Source organism: Plecotus auritus (assembly GCF_963455305.1).
Source record: "Plecotus auritus genome assembly, chromosome: 6".
NCBI lineage: Eukaryota > Metazoa > Chordata > Mammalia > Chiroptera > Vespertilionidae > Plecotus > Plecotus auritus.
Window position 1 is genome coordinate 71212486 of NC_137773.1, and position 19966 is coordinate 71232451.

Consider the following 19966-nt stretch of genomic DNA (forward strand, 5'->3'; position numbering starts at 1 on the left):
TTAAGAAAGTTTCCTTTTGTCCCTAGAGTCTTTGGTTAATAGTAAGTTAGAGAAGCAGCGAGACAGCACAGTTGTAAAAAGCATGGACTTAGATGTGAGTAAACATAGACGGGAATCAATGCTCTGGCCATTCCTAGCTTTGTGATCTGGAGTCAGGAACATCGACCTCTCCTGGCTTTGCTGTTCAGCAGTTATAGAAAGAAGTATCCCTCTGCCCCAGGCATGATGCTAACTGTGAGGTCTTCATTTGCTCTTTGACTTGGATTCAGGAGGCCAGGGGTGAAATGGCGGATGAGCCTATTCAAAGGTGTTAACTGTGGGTAGAGGGAAACCTGTCCCTGGGTCTCAAACTTGTGCTAAAGCAGTGTTTGATTTTATATGAAATCATTGACCAGGTCTCTGTAACTTAGGTGAGGCATTATACAGAATTCATTTCAACACCACCCTCCTATTGATTTTTTTCTATATGATTTCATTTATATGTAGAATCTAAAAACAAAAAACAAAAACAAAAAATAAATGAATAAACAAGACAGAAACAGACAGAGGTATAGATAGAAAGAACAAGTTCATGGTTGCCAAAAAGGAGTGACATTTTATTTTATTATTTTTTAAAATTTCTTTATTGATTAAGGTATTACATATGTATCCTTATCCCCCCCATTACCCCCATCCCCCCCGACTCATGTCCTCACCCCACTGTTGTCTGTGTCCATTGGTTAGGCTTATATGCATGCATACAAGTCCTTTGGTTGATCTCTCCCCCTTAACCCCACCCTCCCCTACCTTCCCTCTGAGGTTTGATGGTCTGATCAATGTTTCTCCGTCTCTAGATCTGTTTTTGTTCATCAGTTTATGTTGCTCATTATATTCCATAAATGAGTGAGATTATGTGATATTTATCTTTCTCTGAATGGCTTATTTCACTTAGCATAATGCTCTCCAGTTCCATCCATGCTGTTGCAAATGGTAAGAACTCCTTCTTTTTTACCGCAGCATAGTATTCCATTGTGTAGATGTACCATAGTTTGTTTTTTTTTAAATATATATTTTATTGATTTTTTACAGAGAGGAAGGGAGAGGGATAGAGAGCTAGAAACATCGATGAGAGAGAAACATCGATCAGCTGCCTCCTGCACACCTCCCACTGGGGAAGCGCCCGCAACCAAGGTACATGCCCTTGACCAGAATCGAACCCGGGACCCTTCAGTCCGCAGGCTGACGCTCTATCCACTGAGCCAAATCGGTTTCGGCATGTACCATAGTTTTTTAATCCACTCATCTGCTGATGGGCACTTAGGCTGTTTCCAAATCTTAGCTATGGTGAATTGTGCTGCTATGAATATAGGGGTGCATATGTCCTTTCTGACTGGTGTTTCTAGTTTCTTGGGATATATTCCTAGAAGTGGGATCACTGGGCCTCCTATTGATTTTTCAAGTAAAAACCCACTCACCACCCATTCCCCCATACATCATTTCACATACTGGTATTTTAAATGTTTGGTGATTAATTAATAGGGATTCCAAGACATTCAGAAGTTTTTTGGAACCCCAAGGAAATAAGTAGAAAAATACAATTCTGGCCCAAAGTTTTTGTTATCCCTTTGCAAAACCAACAAAGAGGTCGTGACAGAGGGGATATATTACTGATAACTCTGTGTCACCCTTCTGGGCCTTCCCACAGTATGCTGACTTTATGGAAATGCTATATCTAGCAGGTCTTTTACACTTATGTGCCCAAACTGTCTTCTTTCGCTCCCTCTCCCTCTCACCTGAAGGTACATTATTGATATGCCATGAAATGATTCTTTGTTCCTGGTGAACTCATTCCCAAGCCCTCTATCTTGGTTGCATTAGCCTGTCTCAGTATTTGAAATCTGCCAATATAGATTTGAAATTATGGAACAAAGACTTATAACCTGCTCAGCATATAATAAAGGGTTTTACCTATGTGTGCCTTTACATTAATAAGGAACAACAAAGAAACAAATATTTGCTGTTTTCTAGATATGCTACTTATATTTATTCTCTAGTGTTCTTACTCTCTGTCTGTTGTTGTATATGAATAATAGAATTTAGATGTAAGTATACTAAAAATAAAATCCGATTAGTCTCTCAACATACCCAGAGAAATCCCCATGATGCTCATTTGATGAAAAGCAGAACACGAATTAGGCCCACTATTAGAGAAAAGAGCAACTCTCATAAAAAGTTGCCAAAACCGGTTTGGCTCAGTGGATAGAGCGTTGGCCTGCGGACTGAAGGGTCCCAGGTTCGATTCCGGTCAAGGGCACGTAACTTGGTTGCGGGCACATCCCCAGTAGGAGGTGTGCAAGAGGCAGCTGATCGATGTTTCTCTCTCATCGATGTTTCTAACTCTCTATCCCTCTTCCTTCCTCTCTGTAAAAAAATCAATAAAAAAAAAAAAAAAGAATTCCACACCCCAACCAGGGATCACATCTGCAACCCTGGGGCATCAGGGTGATGCTCCAACCAATGGAGGCTCCCGGCCAGAGCAGAATTCCTTTCCAAGTAAAAAAGGGAATGGATACATGTGCTTGCTTCAGTCAGTTATCCAATGACTTCACTCTTGGTTGTTGCAAGTGCCAATCCTTAAACTCAGCAGCACACTTCACAGGCTATTTCTAAATTACTGATTCTTCTCCAAATAGAGTCTATCTTACAGGAGCAGTGGTGAACATTATAAAAGATGTTTAAAACCCTTTCTTCTCCTCTTACAATTCTGTGCCAGCCTTCAAGGCCTAGACTACAAGGACTCCACCAGTATGAGTGCTTCCATAAATAAATGTTCCAGGTCTGTATCTTTATTTTGCAACTTTTAAATTTTCTTTTTATAAATATCAATCCTTCTTTTCTTTTTTCCCTTTAACTTGTTTTTAAATAGAATGTTTGAGTGGGCATAAGTAACAATATTTAGAGGGTACAAAAACTGTACTTGTTCCTTTAACTTGAAAAAGCATAAGTAGATAAATATACTACTTTAATCCCATCTTCACAAAATTCTCTTTATTTATAATATATGTCTAAATTCCATAATCCCTAGTAAATCTGACTGATAATGTTTCACCCAAGTGAATGAAAATTGCATTAACCAATGTTCTGAAGCTGTTTCAATAAAACTCTGGATGAACGCTTAGCAGACATTGCCAAATATTTACACTCTGCAGTTATTCATGGTATAAGGAGTACCATTCAATCAGTGGCATTTAATTTAACAACGTTTACCTGTGTGTAAGCCTCCGGTGACTAATGCAGACTGCGGTCTGAGAATCTTGAGCAATGCATACTTTATGGCGACTACATTTCATCTTTAAGCATGGATCTTTAGCTGGATCTAAAGCTAGAGAGAGGGGAGGGTGGAGAAATTTGTACAGAAATTATTAAACTGAGCTTGTGCAAAATGGGGGCTCTAATCCCATCAAACACAATTTGATCCAGGAATTTAAATAGCATTTAGCTATAAATTGCCTTCACATCCCTCTTTATTAAGCAATACTTCTGCTTATACACACATATCTCAGAGCGAATAGTTTCACTGCAGTCCACTCTACTCAGAAATTAAATGCACATACTAGTACTCCTACGATCAATGTGTAATCAAACAAGAACTTGAACACCAAAACTTCTTCCAGTTACTACTGCCTTCAAAGCAGTACAGGTGGAGTAATAAAGTTGGGGTATGCTACTGTAACACTTCTGTCAGTTGAGAGTTATATATACTTCTCTTATCTAGATTCAGGTGGGTAGAGAAAATGGATGAGACCCAAGGAGATGCCTATTACTGGGCATTAATGGGATTTTGGATGTCCAGAAAAGTCTACAGCTATACTTAGGGCACTGGCTGAGTGTCTCATGGTAAGAACTGAGACGTTGCATTTTCATTTTTCAATTGTTTGTGCCTGACATTTGGACTGCCATTTATCCAGACAAAACCTCTGTCTTGGTGGTTGCCAACACAAAGACTGTGTGATATTTTAAATAACAGTTTTATTGAGAAATAATTCATATACTACACAAATCATTCTTGTAATGTTCAAAATTCATTGGTTTTTAGTATATTCACAGTTGTGACTATTATCATAATCAATTTAGGACATTTTTACACCTCAAAAAATACCCAGACCCTGTAGTTATCATCCCATTTCCCCCAACTCCCTCCCAATAACCAATACTAGGGACTCGCTAATCTAATTTCTGTCTCTATAGATTTGCCTATTCTTCACATTTCATATAAATGGAATCATACAAAATGTGGTCTCCTGTGACTGCCTTCCTTTATTTGGAACAATGTTTTCTTTCAAGGTCTAACAATGTTGTAGCATGCATCAACATGCTACATTCTTTTATGTTGCTGAACAACATCATTCCATTATAAAATATGCCATCTTTGTTTAGTCATTTACTAATTGATGGGAATTTTGATTGTTTACTCCTTTAGGTTATTATAAGTAACTAGAGGCCTGGTGCATGAAATTCGTACACAGGTAGGGCCCCTAGGCCTGGCTGGTGATCAGGGCTGATAGGGGCCTTCCAGCTACCGGCTGAGGCCTTCCTTCATTCTGTGCCTCCCCCTGGTGGTCAGCGCATGTCATAGCGAGCAATTGAACTCCTGGTCTCTGGGTCAAACTCCTGAGGAGACACTTTGCATATTAGCCTTTTATATATAGAGAGATGCTGCTATTGGTAATCACTATTGGTGATGGTTATTAATATTTTGTTGTCATTTGGGGGGGGGGGGCGCAAAAAGTCAGAGAGGGGCTTGGCACAAATAAGAAAATGACTCTGAGCATCTAGTTTGGGCACATGTCCAAATTGAGAGAAAAAAATCCATGACAGATGGCAAACTAAAAAGAAAGTTCTAGAACATGTAGAAAAATGTAGCTGGGGTGACTAGAGAAATGTGCACTGGGAATATGAAGAAGGATTTGTGGGAGCTCTGGGCTTTCACTGGACATGAAATCACATCACTGGATTTTAGCCAGTCTTCTTTAGATCTTAAACCTGGGGTAAATCAGAACATCCAAGGTACAAATCAAATTTAGCTTTAAAATGTGCTAAATTTTAAGCACATTTATTTACTACACTAAGTATAGTGAATATACTTTGATGACCAATGAATTCAATAAAACACATATGTAGACTATATATAAATATATATTATTTCTGTAAAAATACAAAATATATATTTCTGCAAAAATCCTTATTTGAGATTTCACATAAGCATGAGATGTAAAATAAAGAACACTAACATATATTTTAAAATATTAAATAATATATATTTTAGGGTAAAAATAGTCAATATATTAAATACATCTATTTGGAACACAAATGTTTCAATTCCCTAATTTTTTTTTACAAATAATTATTATATGAATTATAGATTCTCTTAATTTCTCAGTAGCTCTAACATTTAAGATAAGCTACATTAGTTATTTTATTCTCTATAAAATGTTGAAAATACTTTGTTCACTATGCAAATACAAATTGCTAAAACCCTCTCATACTATCACAGCTTCAACTGTCAATAATTTTAAAAACTTTCTCATAGAACTATTGTATCTTAGAGCTGTATAACATAAAAGAAAAATTCAATAACTTAGAATGCATTAAAATGTTTTCAGCTATTTCTACTTCTTAGTCTATTTTAATTTTAATTATTAAATAACATTTAATATGATTAAAATGATACAATTCTGCCTAACAATTAAACAATGCATTGAACCTACCACTTTACCTTATATTTATGTCATACACTCATCATGAATATAGTTAACTAGGATATATTACTCTGAATGTAAGTTTTTATTTTGAGATAAGACACTATAGTACATATAAAACTATCATGGTTAATCTAATCTAGTTTCTCTTGAGTGCAAAATATTAATAGTTATTTTTAGTTATTTCTTCCAGTTTTCTTTATCTATACACACTACATTAAATAATTTACAAAAGTTCCATAACTTCTCTTATACTTCTCTTATATCCACTTAAGAGAAAACAGGTATAAAATTGGTATATAAAGAGGATATTATCAGAACAAAGATATCACATGAAAATTAATTTAATGAAATTTTGCATAAAATTCCCCATAAATGATAACACAGAGCAGTAGCAGTACTGGTCAGGAGATGGAAAATAGAGTAAAAATAAATAAGAAGAATCAAACACAGGGTCTGCAATAAAGAAAAGATCACTTTCTGTGCATGTGGCTTTAACCATCTGTATTTTTCAGTAGAACTCACATTGTTGGCTGCTTAAAAACTATAAAACATCACACGCTGTAAATACAGATGCCTAAGATTTTATTCTTGAAGTCACAACAATAACAGAAGCATCTTTCTCTTGGCTGAAGCCCATGGATTAGAATAAATTCTGTATCTTAAAGAGCCTGACATAAATTCATCCTCGCCCTCTGTTACCATCCTTCTTTCCATCTTTTTCAAATTAACAGCTCCCATTCTACTCTGTATTATTGAATTTGTTTCAAGCATCCAGTAAATCTACACCTAGAAAGAGTTCTGCTATTGCATTTAAATTCATTAGGCCATCTTCTTGTCTTCATCCATATCTTTCAACATCTTTCTGATTGATGTGAACTACTTGGGGACCTGATACTGTTCTGTTGTTGCTTGTTTTGTTTTCAAACAGTTGCCTTATAATTTAACCTTTGTAGTGCATTTGTGATACAGGCTTTCCCTCATTCTTTCGCCAGAATACTTATCTCATACAGAATTCCTCATTTACTGCAGCCCACAATAAATAGGAAGTGCCCACCCATATCTAGCTGCTAATGGTGGAAATACCTGAGTCAGCAGGTGAGCAATGGGAGATGAATATGAATGCAGGTGACATACCTGCATGTTACTAAGAAAATATCTAATTCTTGAAGAGAAGTCCCAATGTTAGGTAAACTGAAAACTAAGGATACAATGTAGATGGCAGGTCACGAAAATAAACATGGACAGTGAAAAGTATTGAATTCTCACTGGAGCAGAGGAACCTTCATTAGTATTCATATTTAGTGCAGGTGGACTTGAAGAAAAGGCAAAAAGTGGCATTACTAAGTTGCAAAAAATAGGTATTATTGTTAGACACAAGAACTGAAATAAGCTTTAACAGGAAAGATTGAAACTCCTAATCTGCACAAATGCGTATATTTTAACAGTGTTTTTTCCACAGGAAGCCTAGATTTTAGAAGAATCATTAAATACTAACGATTCTAGGCTAAAGCAGTCTTAAATCATGTTGTAGATTATTTTTAATGGAGTTAATAATGAACCAGTTACCTTAGCTCAGCCAATGCTAGAGAAAGGATTTATTAGATACTTGACTAATATAATAGAAACTTAACCTTCCCAATATTGACGCAGATTTTTCAAAGACCAATGTAGTACATGCTAATAATATCTATGTAGCCTATTAGGTTCATCTATAAAATAAGGAATTTGCACTAGATGATCTCCAAATTCACATTCTGGTCTCAAAATGGATTATCCAATTTTAGCATACATTTTTTGGCACCAGATATCCTACATGAAACAGACACTTCCCTCAACTGACTCAACGTTTTATTCGAAGAGAGATGTATAAATAGGCAATTAGAATACATTAAGTGGAAATTATGTGTGTGTACATATTTAACTAAATAGAAATACACATACACACACAGATGAAAGGATCATATAATGGTGAGTGGGGGATAATCATAATGAGTGAAAGCTTAAGTAGGTTTTGAAACATAAACAGTGAACACAATGAAAGAAAACTCTGGTATAAGGAAACATTATGAAAGGCATCCTATGTAATAAAAGCCTAGTGACCATAACGGTGCAACAACCAGAACAACCGCTTGACCAGTCGCTATGAGGTGCATTGACCACCTCTCGGTCCCTCCCCACCCCACACCCAGCCCACAGGCTGCGGTCGCTGAATAGTGAACAGGGAACCAGGCTGGGTGGAGGTGGCAGGGTGGGACTGGAGACTGGCAAGCAGGCAGAATGGCAGACCTCTTGATCCCTCCCCCCTTGCCTGTAGGTTCAGATTGCCAGATGGCAAAGGGGAACTGGGGTGGGTGGCAGAGGCAGGGCGGGACTGGGGACTAGCGAGTGGGTAGAAGATGCCCTGATCACAGGCTAGGCCTAGGGACTCTACCCGCACATGATTTCCTGTGCTAGGCCTCTAGTGAAAGTATAAAAAGGATGCCCTATTCATGGAATGACAGAGATTTCAGGATTAATGAAATAACATGTTCTGTGCCATCAACTTTTGTGATAAAACACTGATGGAAACCTCTTAACTTTGAGAGTTTAATCTCATAGTTAATACCATGTCATTGACACACAAGAATTTGGAGATGCTCTGAAGAATATATGATCAAGATGGGGAAACTAAACGTCAGCAACGGAAAGGATAAGAATCCATTGTAAGGAAATTAAGCATGAAGGCTGGCATGGGAACAATGGTGACTACAGAGCAGAAAAGGAAGATGATTTTGAGAGAATCAAGCACTGGTCTGTTTGAATAGGTATTCTGAGGCAACACCACCAGAATCAACTGAATTAACTTCCAGCTCTTCATTTCCACCTTTTGTGGATTTTTTTCTGATATTAATATTGATGTAACTGATTTTATTTTGATTAGTACTTGCCTGTCAATTCTCCCCCCAATTCCATTCTTTTTAATTATTACCTTTTCTATTTTATGTACAGCCCTCAAGAACCCTTCAATAGATTAAGAAATCCAATCTATCCCTATTTCTGTTTTGTCTATTGTAATTTTTAAAAAATATATTTGGACTCTTTTCTATCACTTTATTTTGTGCTTTTTATATTGCAATGTTTCTTTTCTTTCCTCTTTCCTGCCTCATAGTGTATTGATTGCATTTTATTTAGTACTGTTTTCCTTTCTGCTAGTTTGGAAGTTACAAAATCTCTTTTAGTGATTTCCTTTAAATGTTTACATGCACAGGTGGCATAGATGAATGAAAGTAATTATATAATAGGTAGTTTATCCTCCTTCTGAAGAGTATTAGGACCTTAGAACACATAACACCAAATCTTTAACATTAAAATTCCTCACCATTTTCAATGATTTACACCTGACTTGGACTTTACCACCATATCCCTGCAAATGAGTCATTATTTCTACTATTATTTTCCTGACATAGCTAATTAAAATAATGAAATCTAGCAATTTCTTTGCTCATCAGTTCTTGCAATTCACTTTCCCTTTGCTTTCTCTTGAATAATTTCCTACAATTTGCTGAAGTATTTCTTTTTGTACTTTTTTCAACACGTACCATTTGTGCTATAATTTTGATATATTTTTACTGAATATATCTTTATTTTCCAGTCACTGTTACAGGATGGTTTAGCCGTGTCTGGAATTCTTATTGATAATGATGTCTTTCCTAACCACAATGAAGTTATAATTTCATGTTCTTTTGGCATCAGGTATCACTAATTAATGTCTATCATCAGTCCGTAACTTTCTGTAAGTGATCAGCCTGCACTTCCTGGATGTTGTAATATTTTCTTATCATCAAGATTTTATGTTATGAAATGTTTAACTACAATTATGATGGCAAACACATACACAAATATGCCCTTCTCTTTGATTTTCAATTAATAACAAAATACAATTATGTGATGAAATAACATTTTAGCGGTTGGAAAAAAAAATCAAGAAAACAAAGACTGTGTTGGATATGCATCATGATTTAAGAGCAGGTGAAATGTCCGATTGATAGTTGGACTTCACTTTGGGAAAAATTCCAACCTCACTAAATAGTAAAACTAAACTATATGTCATCATTTGCTTGTTAAAATGTCTCTTTAAGCTTAATCGTGTGCACTCATCTAAAATGAAGTGACCAGTAACTCAAATATGATTATAAAAACCTTCTTAATGGTTCAACAATGAAGCATCAGTTACGCTTTTGTTTTAGTTCTAACAGTTTATTTCACTAGAACTCTATGCTCTAAAACTATAGGAGGAACAGGTTTTTTTGGGAATTTAAAAAAACTTGCCAGATGTTATAATGAAAGGTTGTGCAAGTGAGCAGCATGGAAAATAGAGCTAATGCCTGATAGTTAATTAGACTTTGACAGCCAATTTTGTGGTGCTAAATGTGATTAAATGTGGCTGCGAGTCTTTGGAATGACTTTCTTAGTTTCAAACCTTAATATTACTTCAATTATATAAAAGCCATCCAATCTAACTCTGGTCTCCTCATTACAAACATTAAATGTGGAGGTCCACAAAGTTGGAAGGTTCATGTGCAATCAATGGATTTAGTTAATAACAAATATTTATCAAAATCATAGTGTTTATTTCAATAATATCTTATCTTATAAAACTGTATTAAATATATCTAATTACCACAGTGATAAATTGAAGTTAACAAAAACTCTAGATGTTACTACAATGCAGGATTTTATACTATAGTTGTTCAAGTCACATTAGAGTTTTGATAAATATATTAATACACCATTCTTTCCCATTCTGTATCACTGTTTTTCTTTGTCAGTGCATAGTTTCTTCCAAATTTCTAAAAATGATCATTGCTAATAGCCTTTCTTTTATAAAGTACATGCATTCCAGCAACATTATGTGTAAAAATCCGTTATTATTAGTGGTTTCTACTTTCTCATGTAGTGTTTGATATATAAAGATGATTATATTGAATCCCTATCATAAAAGTTTATATTTGGGACTTTTTCTTTGCAATATCAGAGCTAAGTACACCTATGATTAAATTAACACTTGTCAAAAGGCTTCCTGACATATATTTATAAAGAAAAGGCCCTGTAAAATGGGGTTACATTTGGCCATTATAATTTGTATCTGTATTGATTGTTGTTGAAGTCCTACAAAACCTCTGGTTTCTTGCCCAGCAGCTCTTCTAACCACCTGCTGGAGGAACTCTAGCCCACTCTGAGCGACACTGCATTTCTCAGACCTCTCAGAGCATGGCATGATCTCTATGCAACAAAATCCACAGACTAAACTCACCATGTCCCCCAATAAACTCATTTTAATTTTTTTGCATATTTAATAGTAAAAGTAATAATTTCCACATGACTCTTCCTAAAAAAGAATAAAGCTAATCTTTAAAAGACAAAAACAAGCCTCTAAGCATAGACATGCTGCCTCTGAGAGGTGTGTCAAATGTTCACACACACACATACACACAAATGTAGATGTATACACAATATATTTATTATGATCATTTAATTCATTCTTAGGTGTGAAGCAGAGGAGATTCCCTTTTCAATCTGATATAAAATTAAAAGCATATTTTTTCTTTACCACTAGAAGAATTATTACAATTTTAAAAGTTGAGCATAAGAAGTGTTGGCAGGAATTTAGATCAACCACTCCAAATACACGGCTGGTGAGAGTATAACATGTATAATCAGTGTTATCTAGGTCCAATTAGGAAACAAAAGACACAGTAACTCAAAGGGAATGATTAAAATAAGGAATTACTAATTATAGCAGAGGAGTAACTATAAAGGTGTAAAGAGAGCTCTAAAGAATACTCTAGCGATGATACAGGAAGGTGTGCTTCCTCCCAGATTAGTGGTTCAGACTTCATTGGAGAAGGGTGTAGAGAGCACTGGATGGCTAAGAAGTCTATTTGGTTGCCAGGTTCAATGCTGTTCCATAGTCACTGGGAAAGCAGGTGACATGTATCCACTCCTCCCACCCATCCTGCATAGGTTCATCAGAGCTGGCAGGCAAGGAAGGTCAGCGGATTCTGGCAAGCAAGAAAACACAGAACACAGGTGGGCCAGAGCTGCCAGGTAGGTACATGGAGTGGACGAGAGCATTGGGAGCTCATTTGCAAAAGCAAGACCTGCTGTGCACAGTGCCAACCAAGACTGAGTATGCAAGCTTGCCTGGGATGGCACACCCTGGCATGTCTTCCCTTCATGCACCACTGCAAAAGGGAGGAGAGATAGATGCATCCAAGATCCAGAAAGAGAAGCCCTTCATGGCAATGCCCTTGAAGTCCCCTCTATTGACAAAGCTTAACAGGTTGTTTGCTGCAAGGTGACAGGCATACAGGATCCAGCTCCATTATTGCAGAATAGGCAATGAAAGGTCGATTGAGAGATGAGAGACAATAAATTGATACCTTCATGATCTCTTTGAATAATAAGTTGCCATGCTTTTTATAATTAATGCCACATCTATGAATGTATCCATAATAATTTTTGAATGTTTACAAAAAGACTATAACAAAATGTTTAGGGCACCTTTAGTTATAAGAACTCACCTAAATATCTATTAGCGTATGAGTGAATAAACCAGTTGTTTCATACAAACAGAATACTACTTGGCAATAAAACTAACCAAAAAAATAAAAGAAACAAAGAAACCTAGACCATGCAATAACATTAGGTAAATCTCAAAAATGTTATACCAAACAAAAAACAGCAGATATGAGTGTACACATGGTATAGTTCCATTTAGGTCAAGTTTTAGAACAAACTCAAGTAATTAAATTAAAAGAAATAAGAACAGTTTAGAACACTGTGTGTGTGTGTGTGTGTGTGTGGTGGGAGGGAGGGGGCAAAGCAGGCAGTTTGAGGAATTCCTGGAGTGACAGAAATGTTCTTCATCTTAATTAAAGATGTGTTAATTCAATTATCTGTACCCACCAAAATGTATCAAAATGTAAAATACAATAATTTAAATTATTGTATTTTATTTTATGTAAATTATGCAAAAATAAAGAGACAATTTTCTCTGACATATTTTTAATCTCCATTCTCTATGAGATTATTTAAGCCTTCTCAATCACCCATCTCAAGGCAGCAGAGCATACAATAAAAATCAGAGATGAGAAATTTCACCATCAACATTTAGATACTATAAATCAATTCTTTCCCATCAATGCAGCATATTCTTTTATAAGGCAAATACTGCATACTGCAGACAGGTAAAATTAATGAAAAATAAGTAATGATAGGAAAGAAAATGCAGAACTGGATCTCACTTCCTTACTGTGTATTCAATACTTTTGGCAATATCTATAAAAGACATTGGGTATAACTACTTGAATCTGAACATCCTAGAAATGAAGAGAGATTTAGCATATATACAGACCTTTAAAACTAAGATTGTTTAATAGAATCAATGACATTATTGGCTGAAGTAACAAGTTAATGGAATTTATAGTTAATAATATTTTTTAATATACATACTAATCTTCAGAACATGGTCTATGAAGTAAAGCTTTTGAAATGTTAAATACTTCTTTCAGGAGATTGATGTTGCTTAAGCAGAACTGCAATGGTAACAATAACCAACTACCTTAGCAAAGCAACAATGATAATCACCCTGACAGGTAAGTGTGCCTTATGGATCTTTATTGATTTTCAGTTTGTCATTTCCAATTAATATCATAGCTTACAAGAAAAGAAAAATCCTCACTAAGTACTCATCTGGCCATGGTTAAAGGAAGGTTTCATGGACTGCCACCTACATAGATGTGATTAGATTAAACCTACTTTGCCTGGATAACTAAATCAAATGATGGTGCATTTTCTGATGCTCATAGCCCTTTAGGTCAAACACTGGAAATTTTTGTTGACTAAGGTATTTATCTCCAAAACACTAAAAAAGTATTTGTAGTCAGTTTTGAAGGCTGTAAATTGACAATGCAATATGATCCAATTAGTTCTGATCAAATTATTACAGCAGAATCAAATTCTAGTGAATGACATAAAAGCCTCTAAAACTATAAGAGGTGGTACTATATCATATTCCAAACACGATGGAAGCAGCAGAGATGAATGGCCATAAGGCCATATGAAGTATTAGAAGTATATTTTTCTGCTAGCTATTAGAAAGTAAAAAGAACATAATTAGAACCATACCATATAACAAGAAAGACAATGGAACTGAAATGTGGGAAATTCTAAAGTAGTCCATGATTGACAAATGGGGAAATAGAACTGAAGAGGGTACAATGTTGCTGTATATTACTGCTCAACTTTGAAACTTATATAAAGGATAAAATATTTCAAAAATTGTTACTTTGCATTGCAATATTGCCTTATGAAGTACAAAACTTTTACTCCACACTATCTAATTTTCCTGTAAAGAAAGTACAATAGCCTGGCCAGTGTGGCTCAGTGGTTGAGCATCGACCTCTGAACCAGAAGGTCACGGGTTCCATTCCTGGTCAGGGCACTGCCCAGATTGCAGGCTAGATCCCCAGTAGGGGATATGCAGGAGGCAGCCAATCAATGATTCTCTCTCATCATTGATGTTTTTATCTCCTTCTTCCTCTCCTTTCCTCTCTGAAATCAAATATATTAAAAAAGAATAAAGTAGGCTATATCACTGTGAGATACAAGAGGCAGCTAGAAAATACGCAATTTAAATTTGCAAATTTAAATAGGATGGGAGAAAACAATTGGCTCTGGTTTATGGGTAGGTCAGAATTCCACTGTGTTATGGTCCTATTCATGGATAATCCTGAAATAGAGTAATAAAGGTAAACTACGTTAGGCAGAGTGCAGGGCAGTACACCACATCTACTCTACTAAGCAGAGATGACTAAGGAGAGATACTGAATCATGGGCCAGGACTAATTTGCTGGCTGTCTAGTCATGGCTGTGGAAAGAACAAGACTGAATGAATGGAGACAAGAGTTCAGTGGGAGAGGTACATGGATAGTCCTCCAGGAATAGACACAGAGTAGGTAGATAGTTGTGTTCCATATAAATGCCGCTCAGAGGCAGCTCTCAATCCTATGATGTGAATCAGCTATTTTTCTAGTTCTCCAAGATTTTTTCTCTATCCTTCCCACTTATGTTGTTCGAGAATCCCATATACAAAATGGCCATGGTTATAGGCATAAAGACTATGCATAGAATATTTTGTTGACTAAATTATTCCCCAACCACATGGCTTGCAGGGAGAAACCTTACTCTTACCCCTTGTTTTTAAAATAATAGTCCTACTTCTTAAGTAAAGTTCTGTGCAGGGGCAATTGGAATCCAATACCCCAGTAAGCTGAACTGCTGGCTATCTCTGCAGAAGGTCAGACCTAAAGTCTAATGTCCTACTATTTCTTTTTTTTTATTTATTTATTTACTTATTTTTAATTGTTTGAAGTATTACAAATAGTAGTACATATGTCTCCTTTTTTTTTTCCCCCATTGACCTCCCCCCGGCCTCCCCTTCCCCCCAGTACATGCCTTTACCTGCCCCCCCCCCCAGTGTCTTTTATCCATTGGTTATTCTTATATGCATGCGTACAAGTCCTTCGGTTGATCTCTTACAGCCCCCCCACCCCAACCTCCTCTGCCTTCCCACTGTAGTTTGACAGTCTGTTCAATGCTTCTTTGCCTCTGTATCTATTTTTTTCCCCATTTGCTAAAATGTTTGTCTTGTGATGTTCGTTCTTACTTTGATTATTTGGAGTCTCTTTAGCCATTACCTTCTTGATTAATTTAGCCACAGCCAACCACTAAATTACTTCAACAAATTAATAGGAAATCTGAATGAAGAAGAGGAAAAGGCTAAAAACCAGTTCAAACTTACAAGGCTGAGAATTCAAAAACCAAATACAATTTTTTTTAAATCGACATTTTATGGCATGGGGGGGTGGGGGGAGGTGGTATGTGAAGCTGATATAAAGGATCCAATTTTTACATATGACTTAACTACTTAAATATAAATATGTTCAATTATCAGTTTGGAATTTTAGAGGCAAAAATGGAGATGGCTATACTGCTGGGCACAGCAAACTGACTATCACAGGGGAAAGGAAAAAGAAACTGAGGGATGAAGCTCAGAAGCCGCCCTGCTGTTGGGGAGGATGAACACAGAGCTAGAAGTTAACCAGCTTCACAGATGACGACACTATTGAATTTTGGCTTCTTCATCAGTAAAACAATGCCACTGACTGTTGCAATTCCTAAGATTATACAAAGTATTTTTTATCACCCAATCAGTTAGCAAGCATACCTGCTGTGACCTTAGCATATGGAAACACATATGTGTGTTTCCAGCTAAATATCTAAGCTTTATAAAGAAACAAAATATTGTATTCTACTTAAGAGATATGGGCTTATCTCATTTCACTTTTATTAATTATCACAGAAACAAGAAAAAAAAACACAGAAGAAAAGAGCTCAACTTAAATGACATTTTGAGGAGCACTTTTTCTGTATCCAATTCAAAAAATTATGTTACACTTCTAATTAGCTTCTGGAAAACATACTAAAGGGCTCAATAGTCATTATCTCTTAAGATGCTAATGAAGCAACAAGAACTAATTATTTTATTTTGGGGGGCTGATTTGGATTCATCCTCTTTAGTTTTCTGTGAAAAATCACTCCATAGAAATGAGAATTCTTCATTACAACTAATGGTTTTATATCTTAATTGCTCATGCTCAGCAGGGTTGCCCATCATTGCCACTGTGATTTAATTTAGTTTGGAGCCACTGGCAGCATATATTAGTCATATCACAGTATCATGACATCATCATCATAAACATTACTAATAATTTAGCAGTAAGAAATCAAGAATGCCAAGCATTAATATATGACTTTTACAAACTAAAAGGAACTGAGCATTAAAGTTATTTACTTTTGAGTATTTTTAAAGGTTTATATTATTAAATAAATGCTCAAGTTAACATCATGTTTGAGAAAACAAAAAAATGTACATTTTTCTTTAAAATTGTAAATAGGGAATCTATGTCTAATAGTGTTATTATTCTTATTAATATGCAGTATGTATACTTCTTAAAGTTTTATACGTATTATTTAAGCTTCATACTAGTCCTCTGAGGGAGAATTACTGCTTTTTTCACATAGGAAAACGAAAGTGAAATTGAGTAGGCATAAACCAACCCTAACAACTGAAAGAATTATGCTGAGCCGGGAAATGCGTGGCGCGTAGGTCCTCATGCCCCATCCCTGATGAGTCTGAGTGATTCTCAATACAAAATACAGTATTACCAAGGATACTAAAGGGATCTTCCTCGCCTTCCACTGCCCCAGGGTTACCAAAAAATATTTTATATGCATTTAAGGTTTCTCTTATGAGTAAACTCTTTTATTTCTCCATTTGAATTTACTACTGTCCTCTATAAAAATTACAATTGGTGTTTTTTGTTTTCTTCCAATAAATGCATTTCAAAGTCATCAGCTATTTTATCTCAATATGTGTCTTACTAAATAATAAATTATTAAATTTATTATATACTACTGAACTTTGGAATTCCCTTCTACCCAGCAGAAATTACATGTAATTTCTCAGGTTGGTTGGGTATCATCCTGCGAACCAAAAGGTTGCTGATCGATTTCTGGTCGGGGCACGTGACCTGCCTGCAGGTTCTATACCCAGTGGGGGGTATTCAAGAGGCAGCCTATTGATGTTTCACACTCATATCGATGATTCTCTCTCCTTCTCCTTCTTCCTTCCTCTGTCTAAAAAAATCACTATTTGCTAATGACACATTTGATCAGGGTTTAATTCTCAAAATATGTAGAACTCATATGGCTCAACAAAAGGAAGACAAATCACCCAATTAAAAAATGAGCACAGGACCTGAATAGGCACTTCTCCAAGGAGGACATACAGATGGCCAAGAGACATATGAAAAAATTCCCAACGTCACTAATCATCAGAAAGATGCAAATTAAAACAACCATGAAATATCACCTCACACTGCCAGAATGGCTACCATCAACAAATCAACAAATGACAGGTGTTGGTGAGGATGCAGAGAAAAGAGAACCCTAGTACACTGCAGGTGGGAATGCAGACTAGTGCAGCTACTGTGGAAAACAGTATGGAATTTACACAAAAAAGTTAAATATGGCATTACTGTTTGACCTAGTGATACCACTTCTAGGAATATATTTTAAGAAGCTGGAAACACCATTCAGAAAGAACACATGCATCCCTGTGTTTATAGCAGTGTTATTTACAATAGCTAAAATCTGGAAACAGCCCAAGTGCCCATCACTAGATGAATGAATAAAAACGCTGTGGTACATTTACAGAATGAAATACTATGCAGCTGTAAAAAAGAAAGATTACCCTTTGCTGCAATGATGAAGGACCTGAGGAGTATTATGCTGAAATAAGCCAGCCAAAGAAAGACAAATATCACATAATCTCACTTATAAGTGCAAACTAATGAACATAATAGGTTCAGAGACATAGCGGCATGGAACAGACTGACATATCTCAGAGGGGAAGGCGGGGAGATGGAAAGAGATTAACCAAAGAACTCATATACATACATGCAGAGCCAATGGGCAGAGACAATAGCCTGATGAAGGCCTGGGGTGGGACAGGGACTGGGAAGAGGAAGATAAATGGGGGAGAGGAGAGCGGTGAGGAATTGGGGGACATCTGCAATAATGTCAACAATAAAAAGAAAATAAAATTTTCAGAATCAATACATTTTTTAAAGAAAGAAAAGAAATAGTGATAGAAGTAGGCACTATCTTCTTTCTCTATGTCTTATAAGTGTTAACTTTCAGAAAGAATTTTAATATTGAAACTAAAAGATTTCTAGCTTCTCAAAACCCTCAGAATTATCTTGATTTCTAGAAAGCTTTTAAGTGTAGCCAACCTGGGAAAAAGGAACAAAAAATGTATTATATTTATACTAAATAATATTATTACTTTTTTCATGTCCAAAAAGTCATTCTTGAACAAGATAATAAACTGAAATTTTTAAATCCAAATACCAACCTTCATCAAGAAATACACACACACACACACACACACACACACACACACACACACACAAACACACACAAACAAACTGCTAAAAATAAAGAAAATAGGCATGGAAAAGGCAAAACTGATTTAAATAAAAAGGTCATCCCTGTATTTCACAGTAGGAGATACTAAATGTCTCTGGCTTAATGAAAAGATGGAGATATGGTTTGAAAGTACAATTTGATGGCAATTTAACATCTAATTAAAAACAGAGCTGCAATATGGAACCTAACTTGGCAGCTTGGTGATGGTTCAGTTTTTATCAGCTCAGCAAGACTTAAGTCATGTTCTGTGATTAAAACTATAGCTCTTGCATGTGGGCTGTTAATTGTAAACATGTTAATAAGGATCAAATGTGTCCTTCGAGATCTGTATCCAGTGAGAATTTCAATTTAACCTAAACTAACATTGCTCTAGCTAGAAAAATTACTAAATTTCTCTCTCTCTCTCTCTCTGTATATATATATATTGAGCAATACTGAATTTATTTTAAAGGACATAGATACTTTAATGAACAGTTGTGTAATTTTCAGGGTGAAAAACAAAAAGTCAGAGTACCTGAATAAAAATGGTAATTTATCTCCGTATAGAATTTTTAAACCTTGCCTCCTCATATATTAAGCAATTATTTTATCAACACATATGTTTGTACTGATGTATATGGTAAGTAATGTATTAGTTCCCAAATTAACATCTAACCATTGATAAAATATTGTTTTCATAAATTATTTTAAAACTCTCTAAGAACCACTCAGGGTAAGTTAAAAACAAGATAGCCTAGATTAGTAATTAGCATGTGAGAGAGAGAGTTGGCTCCATCAGCTTTAACACTTAGGTCATTTCCAAATAGAAAGAAAACACAAACAGGGGTAAAGTCTTGGGGATAAAGGTCAAAAGGACAAAAAAAATAAATACCATTTCTTCTAAGACTGTGACTACCTCAAAGACCTGATGTGTTATTACATTTTTGCTTGCTTGTTTTGTGCTTTATGACTTTCATTATTTCTGTGTGGTTACATAAGGTGTCATCTATATTTGGATGTTAGAAATTGGGGCAGGAATACGTGTGTTGATAAGCAGATGAAATAATGTAAGAGATTATGAAAAACATATACACTGAGTGGCCAGGTTATTATGATCTCTGAAAGCATAATAATCTGGCCACTCAGTGTAT

General features: G+C 35.7%; 1 protein-coding gene across 2 annotated transcripts in view; it reads right to left on the reverse strand.

Annotated features, from left to right (window-relative positions):
* SPOCK3 (SPARC (osteonectin), cwcv and kazal like domains proteoglycan 3) overlaps positions 1-19966 on the reverse strand; it is a 349276-nt gene that overhangs the window by 170176 nt on the left and 159134 nt on the right. For both annotated transcript variants that reach the window (XM_080674967.1, XM_080674968.1), the window contains exon 4: positions 3247-3361. In XM_080674967.1, coding sequence (XP_080531093.1) covers positions 3247-3361 — 115 coding nt within the window. The remainder of the gene's footprint in view (positions 1-3246; positions 3362-19966) is intronic.